Genomic DNA, 15,764 nt, shown 5'->3' on the forward strand with positions numbered 1-15,764 from the left:
GTTTTTTCTTTCTTGCTGCTGGTTTTTACACTGGGGTTTGTTATTCTGGGTTGTGAAGGGTTGTTTGCGGGAGTATGGTTGCGTGTGGGTATGTTTGGATGAATGGCTCCTGAAGGTATTAGTTTCTTTACTTTAAATGTACGGGGCCTGAATGTACCTCGAAAGAGGCAATTGCTTTTTAAAGAGGCTGATAGGTTGAAGGCTGGGGTGGGTTTCTTTCAGGAGACCCATCTTAAGCCTCAATATGAAACGCTAGTGAAGCATCCTCGTTATCCCCATATATATTTTGCTTCAAATGAGGAGGGGTCTAAAAAACATGGAGTAGGGATTCTTTTTGCAAAGCACCTTGATCCTCAGATTAAACAGGTGATACGAGACCCGAAGGGTCGTTATTTGATATTAAAAGTTGAATTGCAGCAGGTGCTATATACTTTTTGTAATATTTATGCTCCTAATTCTGAGCAAAAAGATTTTTTGGTAACTTTAGACCAGGTGTTGCGAGGGGTTGTAGAGGGCTCTTTATTAGTAGGGGGGGATTTTAATTTGACTTACGATGTGGGATTGGATAATTCGTCACAGTCGATTCATTATGGAAAATCTGATAGAAAGCAATTGCACTCTTTCTTTATGACCTGGGATTTGATTGATCCTTGGAGACATCTATATCCAACTACCAAAGATTATACTTATTTTTCATCAGTACATGATTCATATTCTCGTATTGATTTTTGGGGTATTGATAAGGCTTTACTTTCCCAGGTGTCAGATGTTGGAATTGCTCAGCGTGTGTGGTCAGATCATGCTGCGGTATACTTTATTTTACATCCTCATATGGCTTCCTTTGGGCGGCGGTTCTGGAGATTTTGTGATAACCTATTGACGGATCCTATAATAGTGTCTCGAATAGAACAGAATTTGAAGGATTATATTCAGTTTAATACTAGTGATGAGATTTCTCCTTTGATATTTTGGGAAGGTATGAAGGCAGTTTTACGTGGTCATATTATTTCTATTGGAGTACATCGACGGCGAGAACGTGGGCGAAAACAGGAAGCTTTGCGCCAACAATTGCATTATCTAGAACAAAAGCATAAGCGGGATCTTTCTTCTGCTTTGCTGACGCGTCTAGATAAGGTGCGAAAAGATCTTCAGATGATGCAATTGGACGAATTATCAGACCAATTACAGTCGGTCCAACAAAAACATTTTGAATATGGTAATCGGGCGAGCCGTCAGTTGGCTTATAAGTTGAAAGCTCAAAAATTGAGGAATGTGATTACTAAGGTGACAGCCACTGATGGTTCAGCCTGTTATACGCCGGAATCTATTGCAGGTGCTTTCCTTTCATTTTACCAACATCTATATACTCCTGAACAAGATGTGTCTCAAGTTCAAATTGATAATTATTTGGCTCAGACACAGCTTCCTAAATTGACATCTGAAGAAGCAGAGTGTCTGTCAGCCCCTATTTCGGAAGCTGAAACTCAATGGGCGATTTCCACTTTGGCTTATGGGAAAGCACCTGGGTTAGATGGCTTTACGAATAGATTTTATAAATGTTTTAGACATTTGCTTGTAGGCCCTCTTACTCGGGCCTTTAATAGTTTAGAAATGGGTATGGAGTTGCCTTATTCATGGAGATTGGCGGGTATAACACTTATTTTGAAACCGGGAAAAAATTCTATGCTTTGTGGATCATATCGTCCAATTTCATTGTTAGACACTGATTACAAAATTTTCACAAAAATATTGGCTCGTAGGTTGCAATGTTATATGACTTATTTAGTACAGGATGACCAAGCGGGTTTTATTGCGGGGAGGCAAACATTTGATAATATTCGTAGATTGCTTCATTTGATTTGGTTTGTACAACATGAAAAGATGCCAGCATTGCTGTTGAGTGCTGACGCTGAAAAGGCCTTTGATAGGGTGTCGTGGCCATTTTTGTTGAGCACTTTATCAGCTATGGGAATTAGAGGACAGTTTTTTATGTGGATTCAGATTCTATATACTAAGCCTTTAGCAGCTCTCCGGATTAATGGGGGGTATACAGATTCATTTCAGTTAGCTAGAGGAACAAGACAAGGTTGTGCGCTTTCGCCACTACTTTTTGCGTTGGTGATGGAGCCTTTTGCTTCTCATGTTCGAGCCCAGCAGTATATTCATGGCATGGTTTGTAATGGACTTTCCACAAAGTTATTGATGTTTGCTGATGATGTTATTTTTACTGTAACTGATCCTTGTGTTACTCTCCCGGGTATTATAGGTGAATTGTCTGCCTATGGCGCTGTATCTGGATTTCGGACCAACATGGATAAATCTGAGATATTGAATTTGTCAGTTCATCCAAGGGATTGTGCTTTTTTGAAAGCTACTTATTCTTTTAAATGGGCATCTAAGTCTATACGTTATTTAGGAATCAATGTGCCAGCGCGGCTTTGCTCTTTGTTTGAAGTTAATTATCCAGCGATTTTGCAATCTCTTTGGGTTGATTTGGATAGATGGGAGAATGTCTCCTTATCATGGTTTGGTCGCATACAAAGTGTAAAGATGATGGTATTGCCGAAGCTACTTTATCTTTTTCAGGCTTTACCAATTCCTTTGTCTGCTGCTTTCTTTCGTGGGGTGGCTAGAAAAATTTTTAAATACATTTGGAAGAGTCGACCCCCGCGGGTGCCTAGGAATGTGTTGTATCAACTTCGCTCTCAGGGGGGTATGGCTGTACCCTGTTTGAGGCGTTATTATGAGGCTGCTCAACTGAAGTCTTTTTTGAGTTGGTGTAAGGATAGATCAAAAAGTTGGGTTCGAGGGGAAAAAATTTTGGGATCGGAAGAGCTTTGTCGGGTGATCCCTTGGTTAAGAGTGGAAGAGGCTCGACAAATGTTTAAGGGGGCTAACCCTTTTTTGCAACATACGTTTGTGATGTGGATTAGGTTGCGTAATAGGTTTTTCCCCTCTCGATTGTATTTTCGTAGTACCCCGTTGTGGGTTGCGTGGGGTTTTGCACCAGGAAGATCTGATTGTCGTTTTCGGGTTTGGGCTCAAATGGGTCTTATGGATTTGGGAGATTTTGTGGAAGAGGGGCGATTATTATCATTTTTGGAATTGAGGGAAGCTTATGATTTGCCGCCGACGGATTATTTTCGCTATCTTCAAGCAATAGATTTTATTAGGCGCAGGGCTTTTGATGATGTTTGTTTGGAAGAAACCACCCTAGAGTGGGCAATTATGGGTAGTAGTGGTAAGGGGTGTATTACTAGATTCTATAAAGCTCTTATTCAACAACAGGCTCCCCCGGTAAAATATCTATCTCTTTGGGAGGGACTTTTACGCCCAGTGCCACCGATTATTAAATGGGAGCGGGTGTTTAGTCGCCTGCTTCGAGTTTCTATAGCCAGCTCTTTGGTGGAAAATGGATATAAGATGCTTTATCAATGGTACCTAACACCCCAGCGTCTTCACCTCATGTATCCTCAAGTATCTAATTTATGTTGGAGACGCTGTGGTTGTTTGGGTACCTTCCTTCATATCTGGTGGGATTGTCCGAAGGTAATCCCATATTGGGATATGGTATTTGAACTATTATCTGATATTTTACATACCACGATTTCTCGAGCTATGGGTAGTGCTCTTTTACATCTACCTTTGGTTCCATTGTCTTCTAATACACATAAATTGGCTTGTTATATTTTTACTGCTGCTCGTCTTTTGTTAGCTGCATATTGGAAACAGGCCTTTCCCCCAGGTCGATTACACTTACTACGAAAAATAGATTTTATTTTTCGTATGTCTAAATTGACGGCATTAACAAAATCTCGTCTTACACCCTTTTTTAAGGTGTGGAATCCTTATATTCGGTGGTGTGAATGTCCTTCATGATCTGAGTGTTTAGCTACATTTGTGTAACCCTATGTGAAAGCTGATTTTGGGGTGGGTTAGGGGGGGAGGTTTATTTTGATTTATATGATTCTTTTTTGCATTGTGCTGAAGATTAAAGTACAACTTTATCTTTTTACTAATTTGGGGGGAAGAGGTTGGAGAAAATGTGACATTGTAGATATCTGTTTGCTTAACCTCTGTGTCTTTGTTTTGTATATTTGAAAAATTTATTAATAAACAATTTAAAAAAAAAAAAAAAAAAAATTACCCTTATTATGTCTTGCATCCTAAATAGGTCATAGACGTATCTGTACATTTGACCTTGTCTGGAACACATTGTGATAAAAAAATTCTTTTTCTGTAATTTTTCAACCTTTAGTCTGTTTCGTGAAAGCACTTTATGACTATGAGGGCCAGACAGATGATGAGCTCTCATTTCCCGAAGGAGCAATCGTACGAATCTTAAACAAGGAGAATCAAGAAGATGATGGCTTCTGGGAGGGCGAATTCAATGGCCGTTTTGGAGTTTTTCCATCAGTACTGGTGGAAGAACTTGCATCCTCTGAGAATGGTGATGCGCCGAGCATGGTGCATGTTCAGGTACGAAATCACCAAACACAAGGGTGGAAGGACCATATACTACACAAACTACCCCCTTCTACTCATACAGACAGCAAAACTTAGTTCAAGCAACAGGTCCCTTGTTTGGATCAGTCAGGCTTCAAGATGGTGCACTAGAACTGGAGGCAGAAGGGTGGCTACTGTGTAGTGGCCCCTGCCAGAAAACTCATGATAGACTTTGTACCCCAGGGGTGTCCAACCTGCGGCCCCGTGAAGCATTTTGTGCAGCCCCAGTAGAAAGCGATGCAATGTTTTCCTCTGATGCCCCTGGGTGTTTACTGTCTTGCCGGCCCCCTCCTCTGTCTTGCTGCAGCGTTTGCGCATTTGTGCGGCCCCAGAAACATTTTTTTCGGCCATTGCAGCCCAGGGAAGCCAAAAGGTTGGACACCCCTGTTGTACCCAGAGGTGATCCCCCCAGAGGATTATTAGTCATACCGATGTGACATTTGAGGGAAGAAGGCTCTAGGAGAGCAATAAAAAGAGGGCAGTCAAAAAATGGTGGCTTATTTGACTTAGCTTTTGATTCTTTTTTTTTTCATGTTTATATACGTTTAATAAAAACAAAACTAAGTAAATACACTTGTACATAAAAGTACTGAAAAATAAAACATACAATATATGGTTTATATCAAACCTAGAAAATAAAATAATACAAGAAATAGAATTTAGATATTTATCCTAAAATAATCAGGTGAAATATATCAATTGTGAGGTCAATTTTCAACAGCTAAAAATAAGTGCAGGTCTCCACTATATGTGCACCAGTAGAAGCTTGTCATTTTATAATCGTTATTTTTCATCCAAAATGCATTACAGAGAAAGCAGGAACAATCATTTACATATATGCCGCCCGATATTCAGCGTTATTTAGCCATCCAGGAACTGCTCCTGGCTGGCTTACCGTTGATTTTCAGCCAGCTATCTCCTGCTGAATATCCTGGTCAGCAGATAGACCCGTCACTGGTTATGTTGTGCAATATAGCTAGTTAGTGCTAATATTCATTGGCCGACCAGTGGACTGATATGACCCCAGTATTGAATTTTCAGGTTCGATGCCAACCATGGGAAGTAGCCAGGCTGCCTCCCGTGGTCTGAATATCAGCCTCATGTTATTTATTTATTTATTCATTCATTCAATTTTCTATACCATTCTCCCAGGAGGACTGAGAATAGTTTACATGAATTTATTCAGGTACTCAAGCATTTTTCCCTGTCTGTCCTGGCGGGCTCATGTTATCTTCATAGAAGTTTCCAAGGGAAAGTACAAGTGTGCTTTCTCTTTGGAAATTTATTCAAATTTGCAAATTTTACACCTGGGCAGGCTTCAAAAATTTCCCCTAGTTTATGATCTTAGGAAATTTGATAGATTAAATCGGGATTTATAAAGAATCTGTAAGCACCTGATACAGGTTATCCTCTAAATTGTGGATAAAATGTTATCATACTATTATTTTAATCTATAGGCAAACAGATCAAAGTTGTTGGAGGGTGTAATATGATTTCCTAACCAGTGAGGAAATTTGCAAATCGAAGGTGAGAGAGCAATCAGTGATAAAACCTAGGATTTTTACAGAGTCACTAAGTGGAATAGGGATTCTGGGAGTTCTGATCAACAAGTCAATGAAGCCGTCTATCCAATGTGCGGCGGCGTAAAGGGCGAACAGAATGCTAGGAATGATAAAGAAGGGGATCATGAACAGATCGGAGAAGGTTATCATGCCGCTGTACCAGGCCATGGTGCGCCCTCACCTGGAATACTGCATACAGCTCTGGTCACCGTACATGAAGAAGGACACGGTACTACTTGAGAGGGTCCAGAAAAGAGCGACTAATATGGTTAAGGGGTTGGAGGAGCTGCCGTACAGCAAAAGATTAGAGAAACTGGGCCTCTTCTCCCTCGAACAGAAGAGATTGAGAGGGGACATGATCGAAACATTCAAGGTACTGAAGGGGATAGACTACTAGTAGATAAGGACAGGTTGTTCACCCTCTCCAAGGTAGGGAGAACGAGAGGGCACTCTCTAAAGTTGAAAGGGGATAGATTCTGTACAAACGTAAGGAAGTTCTTCTTCACCCAGAGAGTGGTGGAAAACTGGAACGCTCTCCCAGAGTCTGTCATAGGGGAAAACATCCTCCAGGGATTCAAGACAAAGTTAGACAAGTTCCTACTGAACAAGGACGTACGCTGGTAGGGCTAGTCTCAGTTAGGGTGCTGGTCTTCGACCAAAAGGGCCACCGCATGATGGACCACTGGTCTGACCCAACAGCTGCATCTCTTATGTTCTTAGCAGTTAAACAGGGTAGAGAGAAATAACTGTAACCAGAGAGTAGTACAGAGAGAGTTTTTGAAGGGTTATGTTTAGTCCAATCTGATCAAGCTTAGAGAAAAGATCAGAAATGAAGTTGAGAGGTGATCAGCAACAGCAAGGATCTGGATGATATTAGCGTATATAAAAAATGGCATAAGAAGGGACTTCACATGGAAGGGATTGAACTGTAGATAGAGGACCATGCCAGTGAACACAAAAAGCTCAACAAGAAAGGAACAAAACCAGTCAAGTACTGTTTCACTAATGTTGAAGTCAGATAGTGATAGAGATGGCTTGAACTTTAAAGATTTTCACTTTATTTCATGATTTAGCACATTTATTTAGTGCACTTTATTGCAAAATTGTGGTTTAGTCCAAGGATGTTTCACCCTTCTGGGTTTACTATTGTGGCAGCTGTGCATATAGGAGTTGTAATTCCCCAACTGCAAGCTGTGAGACTGAGGACTTTTTTCACTTACACTAATAATTTGGATTGAGATTCTGGTGGCCGTCTCTTCCCTCCTACCCTTCTTTGTTTTCAACCATTTTGTGTACTCTGTTGAGTTCTTCCATTCTAAGTTTCTTTACAATATCCTCATCCATGCTCATGTCACCTCTCACCTGGACTCCTTGAACTTGCTAAGTCATCTCTCTCCTCTTCAATCTGTTGAGGAGAATTCTGCTGCATGCCTTGCAGTCCACCAGTGTCATTATGCTCATGTTACCCCTCTCCTCAATTCCCTGTCCATTTCCACATGTAGTTCAAATTCCTCTTACTGATCTACAAGTATATTCACTCTGCAGCTCCTCAGTTTCTCTCCTGTCTTATCTCTCCCTATACTCCACCCCGGGAACTCTGTTCATTGGGTAAGTCTTCTCTTTTATTGTCAACTCCTGACTCTGTCCCTTCTGTCTTGCTGCATCGTATGCCTAGAACAATGGTATTCAAATCCAGGCTGAAAACCCACTCTTTTGAAATTATGTTTAAGTCCAACCCAACCAACTTGTAAAGCACTCATGTCTGTCGTCATTCCCTCTATAGTCCCCTACCCTATCTTCCGCCTCATTCCCCTGTAAGTCCCTACCTGAGCAGCGTGTTCTGATTCATCTTTTTTTCCTATATGTTTGTCCTAATTAGATTGTAAGCTCTTTCGAGCAGGGACTGTGTCTTGCATGTTTAATATACAGCGCTATGTGCATCTGGTAGTGCTATAGAAACAAGTCGTAGTAATAGGCTTAACTGGTTAAGTTCTGATTGCCAAAAATAGAACTGGAAATTCAGTGTCATTCGCCACATACAGCGTGGCATTGAATTTCCAAGTTCAGCACCAACAATAGGTTTTAATTGCATTGCCCGCCACCAGCTGGATATTCCTGCCCCCCCCCTTAGGTTTTTGAAAGCAACACAAATCAGAGGCAGGGATTTGCCACAGAATTTAACAAACCAAAAAGCAGATCAGTCCCAAATGAAGTAGTCTGATTTATTAATATCAAACACCCAGCATGGCCACGTTTCACTCAGAGGTAGTAACTTCAGGGAATAGAGAAACACAAACCCTGCTAGTCAACACTTACAAACCACACAGCAAATGAGATTATCTTTATTCACACTAGGACAGGGCTATGTATTACTACTACTTATCACACTGCCATAAAAGTCATAACTAATACCAAGAAATACGACCATGTTACCCCTTTACTAAAAAAAAGCCCATTGGCTTCCAGTTCCCCAAAGAATAACTTACAAAATAGCCATCCTCACATTCAAAACCCTACAATCCAACGAACCTGCTTTCATTGATAGAACCCTCATCCCCTATTATCTCCCTAGAGCCTTGAGATCAACTTCCCAACATCTTCTTCATATCCCCTCCTTAAAAATTATCGGCGCTCATCGAACCACCTCCTTCTCGGTTACATCCCCCACCATCTGGAATTCTCTATCAAATACTCTGAGGGCTGAGAAAACTGAGATCTATTCAAAGGCGGATTAAAATGTTTCCTTTTCAAAGACGCGTTTGAGTAATAACCTCTTCCTCTCCACTCTTACATTTTTTTTCTTCTTTTTTTTTTCTTTTTCTTTGCACACTCTCCACTTCAGCCTCTTTCAAAAAATAAAAAGGGATCTCTTTAATAAAGAGGAACTTCTCCTACCCTCTCCTCGTAATCTTCCCTTCTATGAATGCTTTTCTTGTAATTATTGTATTTCATCATTACTTACCCATTGTTTTCATGTCCAGTCCCTAATTTGTCTTGTCAATATGCCCTTGTAAGTCTCCCCCCTTGTTTTTAACATTGTAAAACGCTTAGAATTTATGATAGGCATTGCAACAAATTTTAATGAAAAGCTGAAAGGCATACGCAGTGCTGTACATTTTGACATTTAAAGACAGTCCCTGCTCGGAAGAACCTACAATCTAACTTGGACAGATGGGCACGACGTTTAGGGTTGGGGATGCAGAACCCAAGGTGAGAGAAGTTAGGAGTTGAAAGCGCTCTTAAAAAGGTGGGCTTTTAATGGGGCTTGCAAGTCCTTGTATCTCTCACTGCCCACTTTTGCCATCTGCTGACTTTTTATGCTGAACAGATGGCTGTCCAGACAGTCTCAGAAAACCACAAGTGCAGTTTCAGCAACACTTTCCACCTCATGAATTTGGAGTTCTTGTTCGGTTTCATGCTGAGCAGATATTAGTCACAGTATAAACCACAGTGACATTTGCCCAAAACTAGGAGCTCGAGCTTTGTGTGCAAACCTCACAGGTGCATTATTGGTCAGTTATTCTGATCATTTTCTTCATTCTCCTGTATAGCTTGTGGTTAGCAGCTGGGCTATTTTTAGTTATCTACAGACCTCACTGTTTGAAACTCAGCAGTTCTTCTTGTGAGCAGTTAAGGTGCAGGCCCATTTTGAGACTGTTCCTTAATCTGGATCATCAGATGTTTCAGATCACTTTCAGCTAGTAAATTAGTAGTGATATAATCAACATACGGCCTCTTTTACAAAGCCGCGCTAGCGGCTGTGTTGTGCTAATGTCCCCGAAGCCCATAGAGATTTAAAGGGCTTCGGGGCTGTTGCTTCGCAGCTTTATAAAAGAGGTAGATAGTGAAAATTGTTGACAAGTGGTCCACCAATTTTCATATCTTAGGTTTCTTCCTATATAATCCTGCTTTCCTGATTTGCTCTGAATATAGTTTGAGGGGAGGGGAAGTTTACAGATTTGTTGGTATATCTTTGCCAGTTTAAACCTTTCTGTTGTTCCTTATTCCATTTGAACTGTTACTTCTTCTTGAAGGGCCCATAATTTTTCATGATTTACAAAGTCAGAGACCTTGTTCTAATCAGTGAAACACATCTAGATATTCTTTTGCTAAGTATTCCATCTTGCATCCATGATGTTTCTTGTTCCTTGCCTTTTCAAGTTTCAAGTTTATTAAGATTTTTTATACTGCTATTTTTAAGCGGTGTACAAAGTAAAAAAAATGCCATAAAAACAAATTAAAATTAGAAGTACTAAACAAGACCAGGGTAGGTTAATAAGACACATAACAAAACTTATGACACATAACAAAACTTACTTCACACAAATGGGAAAAAAAAGGGCAAGAACTACAATCTTTAAAAAAAGAGCACAGTACGAGGGAAAGACAATCAGTGAGGATAAAAAGCTTTATTTTGGTCCTTAAAAGGACAGTTATTGTCCAAAAGCATCCTGGAACAAAAATGTTTTTAATTTTGATTTAAATTGATTTAATACGGATTTGATGCGTAAAAGATTAGGCAGCGAATTCCAGAGAGAAGGTGCAGTCACAGTGAAATTATTAGATCTCAGCATGTTGATTGATTTTAGTGATGGTACGACAAAGAGATTCTGTGACATTGAATGAAGCGATTTAGAAGGACTGTAAGGAATTAAGAGTCTATCCTGAAAGGGTGGGTATTATTATATTTATCTCATAATGTATATGGATATATAAATAGTCTCACTGTATTTGTATGTAATTCTGTAACGGGAGGGGATGGGATGGGAGAGTTTTCTATTTAATAATAATTGTTTAGATATTAGATGTATTACATAATATTCAAGATATTATAGAATATAAATATGTAATGAAATGTTGTATTTAACGTGTTATATGAGAGCTAATCAAGTGTATATTTATAAGTTCATATGATTTTATCTAATACACTTGTTGTAATATGCAAAAATGAATAAAGAATTAAAAAAAAAAAAAGTCTATCCTGAACCCTGCTTGAACTTCAGTTCTTCTTCCAAATATGGTTGTAGCCTCCACTGAATAATCTTGTGTAGAATCTTGAAAGCAAGTGGAATCAGAGTGAATGTGCAATCATTTCTACAGTCAGTCAGATTTTCTTTCTTCAGTCGTGGTATGAATGCAGATCTTTCCCAGTCTCCCAAATTTCCTGGCAAAGCCTTGTGAGTATTGTAACAACGTTTGTTTGTGAAGTGTGCTCATAGAAACAGTCTGAAGGAATGACCATAAAATAAAAAACCTTTGGTCCACTTTACTAATCTATCATAGCACACAATTCTAAACGTGCCACATCAAATTGACACCATTAGTAACTTCAGTATGAAATATCAAGCTTATCTTAAGACTTGCATAGTTTAGAGCTCAGCCCCGACACAGACTGTGTTTCACAAGGGAACCAGAGAAGCAAACTTCCAAAAAGACATTCCTATAAAAAAAATTAAAATGCATTAAACCAAAATCACAAAAGTCAAAATGAAACAAAATGCATAACTTAAACATGGGGCTTAGGACTGGTACCTATACATTTACAACAATTTGTTCAAGTGTTAGAACGCCCTGCCAAAAAATGCACCCTCAAAAAAGAGTGATGCAAGGGTGGTAGATGTGGTGGAGACTGTCTGAACTCAAGAAAGCATGGAATAGGCATGTGGGTCTCTTAGGGAGAGGAGGAGATAGTGGATGCTGTGGATGGGCCATTTGGCCTTTATGTGCCATCATGTTTCTATACCCTTTGAGCATGACAAATTGGAAACCAAGCTGATTCCTTAGTACAAGCATATACCTTTCTTTATTTAATCCAAAGAGGATTTTTTGGTGGTTGGTTTGAAATGGATGAACTACCTGCCCATTAAAAAAAGTTCCACTTTCAGCCATCTAGATCCCCCTGACTTTGCTGGATAGTTCCCATACACTACCACCCTGCTGAAGCTGAATCATGCTGCTTCCAATCCGGCTATACCTTGGCTACAGTCTTCATAGGTCTTGCTTCCTTTATCATCTCATTTTTCATATTAACTTCTTGTCTATAGTTTTGATTTATATAAGGTACTTAGAGGGGCATTTTTAATATGACGTCTAAATCCGATTTTAGATATTTTGGGGAAAACGTCCAAAAATCCAGTAGAGAAAATAACCATTTTCAAACCAGTAAAAGTCTCTTTTTTTATGTCATTTGTAGAAGTTTGTCCTCAGTGCATCTCCTATATGAACCATTTTTTTGGGGGAAAAAATGTCCAAATATAAAATGCTCAAAAACCAACCATTAGGACGTAGGAGGGGCTAACATTCTTAGCAGACTGGCCACATATAGATCCCAGTAGAGCAGTGTGACACCTTAGGAGGCACTGCAATGACCTTCAGATAAAAGGTTCCAGGCACACATCTCACTATAACCCTCTTACATTGTATGGTGAACCCTCCAAAACTTATCCACAACGTACTATATTCAACTGTATATCTCCCTAATAGCCCTTATGCCTGCCCATATGTCAGTACAGTAGGTTTTTGATGGGTTTTGGTTAGCTCACACTTTCTACCACAAGTGTACTAGTTAGAGTGGGATATGAGAGAGGGCCCCCTTCTCTCCAGCCCAGTGCATTGACCATAAGGCTATCCCAGAGACCTTCTTTCTGCTCTGATAGGACTGGCCATAACATCTGAAGCTATCATACAGGATGGTATGTACTGCTTCATTCACTTTCCAAACTGAGACAAGATATGTGAAACCAATCATGTATATATCATGTTACATGCGTAATGAACCTCAAACACCCGTGTTATCCCAGGACAAGCAGGCATGATATTCTCACATGTGGGTGACGTCATCTACGGAGCCCCAGCGCGGACAGCTTTTCAAGCAAACTTGCTAGAAGTTTCAAGTTTGCACACTGCACCACGCACGTGCATGCCTTCTCGCCCACTAGAGGGCGCATCCCACCTCGTGGTCCTCAGTTCAATTTTTTCCGCGGAGCCAGAAAGCCCTGTGGATCTGAGCTCCAGTTGTATTGCCTTCTAGCTGCCGCGTTTCGTTGTTTTCTTTAATTTTTGTTCGATTCGCGGTGCTGCTTTCTTTTTTCCTTCGTAAAAAAAAAAAAAAAAAATATTTTATTTTTCGTTAGGCTCCGGGGGCTCCCGGAAGCCGTGGCCGCGGGACGTCGGTCGTTCCCGGCCTTCTTTTTCGTTGATGTCCCGTCCTGTTACGGGATTTAAGAAGTGCAGCCGGTGTGAGAGGTTACTTAACATCACTGACCCTCACCGGTGGTGCATTGTCTGTCTTGGGCCGGATCATCCGACAGCTTCGTGTGATCGCTGTGCGACTTTTCAAAACAGAGCCCTCCGTCGCCGTAAGGCCAGAATGGCGGAATTGTTCGCCGTGGACGCGCCGCCCAAGGCCTCGACGTCGGCCTCGGCCTCGGCCCCGGCCTTGACCTCGTCCTCGGGGGCCTCGGCTTCGCCTCGGCCCTCGTCTTCGAAGGCGTCTTCAGGAAAACCGGCTTCGGGTAAGTCCTCTGTTCCATCCCCTTCAGCAAAGAAGCCGTCCTCTACTCCGGCTAAGGCGGGTGGGTCGACCCCGGCCCCGCCTCGGACCTCGACTTCGCACACCCCGAGGGAATACTCGAGACCGAGGTCGCCCTCCAGGGAGTGTGCTCCGGACTCGGAACTCCCCACCTTCGTGGGGATTCCGGCTTTCCAGGACCTCCTTCGAGCCCTGATTTCATCGGAGCTGTCGGGGGCCCTGGAAGTGTTGCAGCGGGCTGCGGTTCCGGCGGCCTCGACCTCGGCCGGGGCGCCCTCGGCCTCGGAGGCTCCGGCCTCGGCTCCCTCGACCTCGGGAGCCCCGGCCTCGGTGACCTCGGTCTCGGGTACTGTGGCCCCCTTAACCTCGGTCCCGGCCCTGCCCTCGGCCTCGACCTCGGGGGGGCCGCCTGAGCGGAGTGTGAGGCCCAAGGAAAAGTTGCGCAGAGTGCGCCGTATTTCCTCCTCCTCCTCGGGGTCTTCCCGGGACGCCTCGCCCTCGACGCGACCTCGGACAGGGCGCCGATCGAGGAAGTCTAAGCGGCCGCGGGGCTCGCCTCGGAGGCACGACCGTTCCTCGCCGCTCGGGGGCGAGGCGCTGCAGGTGTCGGAGTTACGCCTCGACAATCCGAGGCTCCTCCGTTCACCTCATGGGAAGTCTTCCCGTGCCGCCTCGCCGAGGAAGTGGGAGAGTGTCCCCCGGACCCCGGGGTCCTCACCCAAGGTTTCTGCGAGGCGGAGAATTTCTCCTTCCCCCTCGAGGGCCTTGGAGAGGGGATCCTGGGACTCGGGGTCAGTAAGGGATCCTCATTATTCCCATGAGGCCTCTCCCCTCTCCTCGGTGGGGAGGTCGAGAACCCCGTCTCCCCCGGCCAGGCCGTCCTCTTTTACATCCTTTGTTCAGGACATGGCCCGAGCCCTGGGGTTAGACCTAATGGTCGGTTCTCAATATTCCAAAGAATTTTTGGAGGAGCAGGACCTTCCCACTCCTCCTAGAGAGGTGCCTAGGCTCCCCCTCAACAGAGTCCTTCTACAGACCTGGTTGAAGAACTTGTCGAACCCTCTTACAGTCACGTCTGTGCCTTCCAAAATGGAAGCGAAGTATAGGACGGTGCCCCCTAAAGGGTTCGAAAAGGCGCAGCTCTCCCACCAGTCTCTTCTGGTGGAGTCTGCCCTTAAGAAATCACAGCCCTCACGGGTTTCTGCGGCGGTTCCACCCGGCAGGGAGGGGCGGACCCTGGACAAGTTTGGCTGTCGCCTCTATTCAAATTCCCTGATGGCCACCAGGGTTCTAAATTATGCCTTCACCTTTTCCTCCTATTTGCGTGGCATGGTGAAGGACCTTCCTCAATATCGAGACTCCTTACCGGACTCCCAAAGGGCAGGATTCGATAAGTTTATGTCCAACCTGTCTCAATTGCGGTTGTACCTATTTCATGCGGTGTACGACGCATTTGAGCTGGTTTCGAGGGTGTCGGCCTTCGCAGTGGCCATGCGCCGCCTGGCCTGGCTTCGCACCCTCGACATGGACCCAAACCTGCAGGAACGTCTTGCAGACTTGCCTTGTGTGGGGTCCGAGTTATTTGACGAGTCCTTAGATGCGGCGACCAAGCGGTTGTCGGAGCAGGAGCGCTCGTTAGCATCCCTGGTCCGCCCCAAACCTAGGCCCCCGCCGCAGAAACCTTTCCGTCCTCCGCCGCGCCGATATCCTCAGAAGTCGACCCCGGCTTTTTCGAGGCCACCTCCGAGGCGTCCGTCTCAGAGAGGCAGAGGGGGACAAACCCAAGCCCCGGCGCAGGGTCCTTCCAAGCCTGCGCCTTCCTTTTGACGGGCTGAGCGGACGGGGCGGGTTCCCCTCTGCGAAATCACAGGAATCCCTTCCTATCGGGGGGCGTCTTCGGTTCTTCCGGGAGCCATGGACCGAGATAACCTCAGACGCTTGGGTGCTCCGGATCGTCTCCGAGGGCTACTCGCTCAACTTTGTGTCCTCGCCACCGGACCATCCCCCAAGTCTAGCCTCTTGCAATCGATCGCAGCTACCGACCCTTCTGGCCGAGGCCAGGTCCCTATTGGTGCTTCGGGCGGTCGAACCGGTCCCCAAGGACCAGCGGGGTACGGGGTTTTACTCCCGTTACTTTTTGGTCCCAAAAAAGACCGGGGACCTGC

The 15,764-nt window shown here is 43.6% G+C and overlaps 1 protein-coding gene across 3 annotated transcripts in view; it reads left to right on the plus strand.

Annotated features, from left to right (window-relative positions):
- The window catches only part of FCHSD2 (FCH and double SH3 domains 2), a 330,943-nt gene that overhangs the window by 301,421 nt on the left and 13,758 nt on the right, over positions 1 to 15,764 (plus strand). For all 3 annotated transcript variants that reach the window (XM_033947792.1, XM_033947791.1, XM_033947793.1), the window contains exon 17: positions 4,259 to 4,479. In XM_033947792.1, the coding sequence (XP_033803683.1) occupies positions 4,259 to 4,479 (221 nt within the window). The remainder of the gene's footprint in view (positions 1 to 4,258; positions 4,480 to 15,764) is intronic.

This window comes from Geotrypetes seraphini, chromosome 6 (assembly GCF_902459505.1).
Source record: "Geotrypetes seraphini chromosome 6, aGeoSer1.1, whole genome shotgun sequence".
In the NCBI taxonomy this organism is placed as follows: Eukaryota; Metazoa; Chordata; class Amphibia; order Gymnophiona; family Dermophiidae; genus Geotrypetes; species Geotrypetes seraphini.